At 41.6% G+C, this 5,443-nt stretch overlaps 1 protein-coding gene across 1 annotated transcript in view; it reads right to left on the bottom strand.

The window, feature by feature from the left end:
- The window catches only part of RBL1 (RB transcriptional corepressor like 1), an 80,720-nt gene that overhangs the window by 71,377 nt on the left and 3,900 nt on the right, over positions 1–5,443 (bottom strand). The window contains exon 2 of the mRNA XM_037734423.1: positions 862–995. Coding sequence (XP_037590351.1) covers positions 862–995 — 134 coding nt within the window. The remainder of the gene's footprint in view (positions 1–861; positions 996–5,443) is intronic.

The following is a 5,443-nucleotide window of genomic DNA, read 5'->3' as shown; positions in this document are numbered from 1 at the left end:
ACTGCACTCCAGCCTGGGTAACAAAGTGAGACCCTGTCTCAGAAAAAAAAAAAAAAAAGATTTAACACAGAGGTTTCTAGCAGAATTTAGGAAAGAATGGCAGAGAAAGGATATGAAAATTGGGAAAGGATTATCTATGTTATAACAAATTAAGAATTAAATGATGGCATGCAGTGGCTCACATCTATAATCCTAGCACTTTGGGAGGCCCAGGCGGGCAGATCATTTGAGGTCAGGAGTTTGAGTCCAGCCTGATGAACATGGTAAAATCCCATCTCTACTTAAAAAAATACAAAAAATTAGCTGGGCGTGGTGATGCACACCTGTAATCCCAGCTACTAGGGAGGCTGAGGCACAAGAATCACTTGAACCCAGGAGGGAGAGGTTGCAGTAATCCAAGATTGCATTACTACACTCCAGCCTGGGTGATACAGTGAGGCTACATCTCAAAAAAGAAAAAAAGCCAGGCGCCTTTTTACAGGCTCATGCCTGTAATCCCAGCACTTTGAGAGGCTGAGGCAGGCAGATCACCTGAGGTCAGGAGTTCAAGACTAGCCTGGCCAACACAGTGAAATCCCATTTCTACTAAAAATATAAAAATTAGCCAGGCATGGTGATAGGCGCCTGTAATCCCACCTACTTGGGAGGCTGAGGCAGAAGAATGGCTTGAACCCGGGAGGTGGAGGTTGCAGTGAGCTGAGATGGTGCTATTGTACTCCAGCCTGGGCAAAAAGGGCGAAACTCCATCTCAGGAAAAAAAAAAAAGAATTAAATGAAGTCAAATGATTTCAAAATAAGAGAAAACTGATTCTAAAATTTAGAGCTTACATAACAACATTTGAAAACATCAAAGTGGTTTACCTCAATTTAGCTGAACGTAGTATTCTTGTGAGTGAAACACAGTTGCCTTCCATGATACCCTTTCCAACCGTGGGAATAATGCTTTTGCGGCATGCAACATATAATGAACATGCCAACCAGTGTGTAACTTCTCCCTGGCAACCAAAAGACAAACAGCAAAACAGATACAATATTATGTTAAAATGCTTGAATTCTAGAAACAAAAGATATGTAGAATTATCTGGTCTCAATTTTCCTTATGTAGACAAAGGGCCAGAGAAGTAAAGAGATTTGCCCAAGGTCACAAAGCTGTTAGTTGCAGCAATGAGTATAAAACTCCTTACTTTTAGTTCTGTGTTTTTACAACTATAACATGCTAAATTAATATTAATCTAAAGATAAAACCTGGCTTGGTGGCTCATGTTTGTAATCCCAGTTACTCGGGAGGCTGAAATGTGAGTATTACTTGAGGCCAGGAGTTCAAGACTAGCCAGGGCAATGTAGCGAGACCCTGACTCTAAAAATGAAAATTAAAAAATTAGCCAGGCACGGTGGTGCTTGCCTGCAGTCCCAGCTACTTGGGTGGCTGAGGCAAGAGGATTGCTTAAGTGCAGGAGTTCAAGGCTGCAGTGAGCTATGTTCGCGTCACTACATTCCAGCATAGGTAACTGAGGCGAGACCCTGTCCTTTAAAAAATAAAAAGATAAGTCTTTCACCTACATCCCAAATCTAATACAGGCATATGCCACATAACAACATTTTGGTCAACAGTGAACCACATATACAATGGTAGTCACTTAAGATTGTAATACTGGCTGGGCATGGTGGCTCACACCTGTAATCCCAGCACTTTGGGAGGCCAGAGCGGGCAGATCACTTAAGGCCAGGAGTTCAAGACCAGCCTGGCCAGCATGACAAAACTCTGTGTCTACTAAAAATACAAAAAATTAGCTAGGTGTGGTGGCATGTGCCTATAGTCCTACCTACTCAGGAGGCTGAGGCAGGAGAATCGTTTGGACATGGGAGGCAGAGGCTGCAGTGAGCAGAGATTGTGCCATTGCACTCTAGCCTGGGCAACACAGGGACACTTCGTTCAGCTCCAAAAAAAAAAAAAAAAAAAAGATTATAATACTGTATGTTCTAACTGTTCTATACCAAAAAAACATTATAATTTACTGTACCTCTCTTATGTTTAGATACACAAATACTTACCATTATAGTCGTCTACAGTATTCAGTACAAAAACATGCTGAACAGGTTTGCAGCCCAAGAGCAATAGGCTACATTACACAGCCTAGGTATGTAGGAGGCTATGCTATCTAGGTTTGCTAAGTATACTCTACGAAGTTTGCACAACAAAATCACCTAATGTTGCATTTCTTAGAATGTATCCCTGCCTTTAAGGGAAGCATGACTGAATTATCAGAAGAGTTCTCTTAAAATTTATTAGCATGACTTTCTTGATTTTAGAAATGGCCTTGATGATCCTGAAGTTTCTTTCTACTGTTTTTATTTTTCTCTTTAACAAGTTTGGCAGGGAAAGGCAAGAACAGAGTAAAAAGTTGGCAACAGAGTCACACATAAAAAATTAATACTAATCTTGTGCAACATAAAGGAGACTGTCATTTTTTTTAGGTAAAAATTTGGGGAATTATTTACTCCAAAACACGTCATCTTTAAAATATAGTCGTGCATTGCTTAATGACAGGGATATATTCTGAGAAATGCAATATTAGGCAATTTCGTTGTGCAAACATCATCGCATAGCCTACTAAACCTAGGCTAGATGGTATAGCTTATTGCTTCTAGGCTACAAACCTGTGGAGCATGTTACTATACTGAATACTGTTGGCAAATATAACACAATGGTAATTATTTGTATATCTAAACACAGAAAAGATACAGCAAAAATAAAGTATGTGGTATGTGTGGTCCATCACTGACTGAAATGTTTTGCAGCACATGACTGTAGTAAGCATGGCTCTCCGTATTAGCAAATATTTCAATTTACAATGCTACAAAAAAGGTGACATTTGGGAATTCAACAATTTTCTGCATTAGACTTGAGACATCTCCAAGCCAGAATCACTTCATGACTTCATTGCCGAAATACAATAGGTGAAGTTTAAGAATTAAGAATTACAGATAAATGCCAGGCACAGTGGTTCATGCTCATAATACCAGCACTTTGGAAGGCTGAGGCAGAGGATTGCTTGAGCTCAAGAGGTCAAGATCAGCCTGGGAAACATAGTGGAAAAAATTAGTCGGGCATGTGGCACATGCCTATGGTTCCAGTTACTTGGGGAACTGAGATGGGAGGATTGTTTGAGCCAGAAGGTTAAGGGCTGTGATTGACCTGTTGGATTCCAGCACGGGTGAAAGAACAAGGCCCTATTTAAAAAAAAAAAAAAAAAAAAAAATTACAGATGTAATCTCATAGCACACCATAACAGGGCTATTATTCACTGTTCCACAGATTCTCTTTAAGACCAAATCCTAGGATAAAAAGACTGATAAAAAGACTTCTTGAAATAATCTAAAAGAGATAGAGAGAAATGGGGTGGCCCTCAATAATGGGGTTCCTACCTTGAAGGAATGAGAAGTCTTATTTTCTCAAAGCACTAAATGAGGCAGGTAAGCTTAAGGATGAATATTTTTAGACGCTTTAATTAATGAATTGTTTGGGAATAGGGGCTGGTTGTGGTGACTTATGCATGTAGTCCCAGCACTTTGGGAGGCTGGTGTGGGTGGACTACTTGAGTTCAGGAGTTCGAGGCTAGCTTGGGTAACATGGCAAAACCCTGTCTCTACAAAATACAAAAAAAACTAGCAGGACGTGGTGGCATGAGCCTGTAGTCCCAGTTACTCTGGAGGCTAAGATGGGAGAAGTGCTTGAAGCCAGGGAGGTTGAGGCTTCAGTGAGCCCTGATTGTGCCACTGAACTCCAGCCTGGGGGACAGAGCGAAACCCTGTCTTGAAAAAGAAAATTGTTAGGAAATAGCATCCAAATATTACGGAACCTTTGGATACAGGCTACCAAATAAAAATTCTAGCAAGATGGTGAAAATACAAGACCTAAAATTATCATTTTGATTTTTTTTTTAGACATAAAAGATACACTGATTTTTATTTTACTTTTTTTTTTGTTTTGAGACGAAGTCTCACTCTTGTTGCCTAGGATGGAGTGCAATGATGCAATCTCGGCTCACTGCAACCTCCGCCTCCCGGGTTCATGTGATTCTCCTGCCTCAGCGGCCCGAGTAGCTGGGATTATAGGCAGCTGCCACCATGCCCAACTAATTCTTTTTTTTACCTTTTTTTTGAGACAAAGTCTAGCTCTGTCTCCCAGGCTGGAGTGCGGTGGTTTTATGGTGTTGGCCAGGCTGGTCTTGAACTCCTGACCTTGTGATCCACCTGCCTCAGCCTCCCAAAGTGCTGGGATTAAAAGCGTGAGCTACTGCTCCCAGCTGCCCAGCTAATTTCTGTATTTTTAGTAGAGATGGGGTTTCACTGTGTTGGTCAGGTTGGTCTCGAACTCCTGACCTCAAGAGATCCGCCTCCCAAAGTACTGGGATTACAGGCATGAGCCACTGCACCCAGACTATTTTACTTTTTAAAACAGGGTCTTACTCTGTTACCCTAGGCTGGAGTGCAGTGGTGCAATCAGGGCCACTGCAGCCTCAATCTCCCAGGCTCAAGGAATCCCCCCACCTTAGCCTCCAGAGTAGCTGGGACTAAAGGCACACACCACCACACCCAGCTAATTTTTGTAGAGATGGGGTTTTGCCATGTTGCCCAAGCTGATCTCAAACTCCTGGGCTCAAGTGATCCACCTGCCTCAGCCTCCCAAAATGTTGGGATAACAGGTGTGACCTGCCATGCCCAGTCTATTTTATTTTTTGTAGAGATAGGGCCTCACTATGTTGCCCAGGCTGGTCTTGAACTCCCGGGTTCAAGTGATCCTCCTGCCTCAGCCTTCTAAAGTGCTGGGATTATAGGCGTGAGCCACTGTGCCTGGCCTGTTTTTCTTTCCTTAAAAAAGTCAACTATTTTATTCCATGAGAATAAAATAGAATACAATTCTATTTTATAAAATCCTATTTCATAAAATTCTATTAATTCTATGAGATCAGAAACCGCTTTTTGTATTTCTAAGGCCAATTTGTCAGGCCTTAGAAATATAAATATAGTTTCTGATCTCATAGGTCTGGAGCTAAGAAGACGAACAGATACTGTTATTTATAATTGGGTTAGATTTAGAAGCTGTAAGAATTGAAGATAAAGCGTTGTAGGAGAATATAGTATAGTGGGTAACTGATTTTGACTAGAGTTTAGGGAAGGCATCACAAAAGATGACAAAATTTGTAAATCACTAAAAGTGTGAGCAGGGGCTTGTCAGGTAGAGCAGAGAGGGGTAGGGATTAAAGAAAGACTTTTTTATTTTTTTTTTTGAGACAGAGTCTTGCTATGTTGCCTGGCTGCAGCGCAGTGGTACGATCTTGGCTCACTGCAACCTCCGCCTTCTGGGTTCAAGTGATTCTCCAGCCTCAGCCTCCTGAGTAGCTGAGACTACAAGCGCCTGCCACCAAGCCCAGCTAATTTT

This window comes from Cebus imitator, unplaced genomic scaffold (assembly GCF_001604975.1).
Source record: "Cebus imitator isolate Cc_AM_T3 unplaced genomic scaffold, Cebus_imitator-1.0 Scaffold18, whole genome shotgun sequence".
NCBI lineage: Eukaryota > Metazoa > Chordata > Mammalia > Primates > Cebidae > Cebus > Cebus imitator.
The sequence above is the reverse complement of the archived record's forward strand: the minus strand, read 5'-3'. Positions and strand labels throughout refer to the sequence as shown.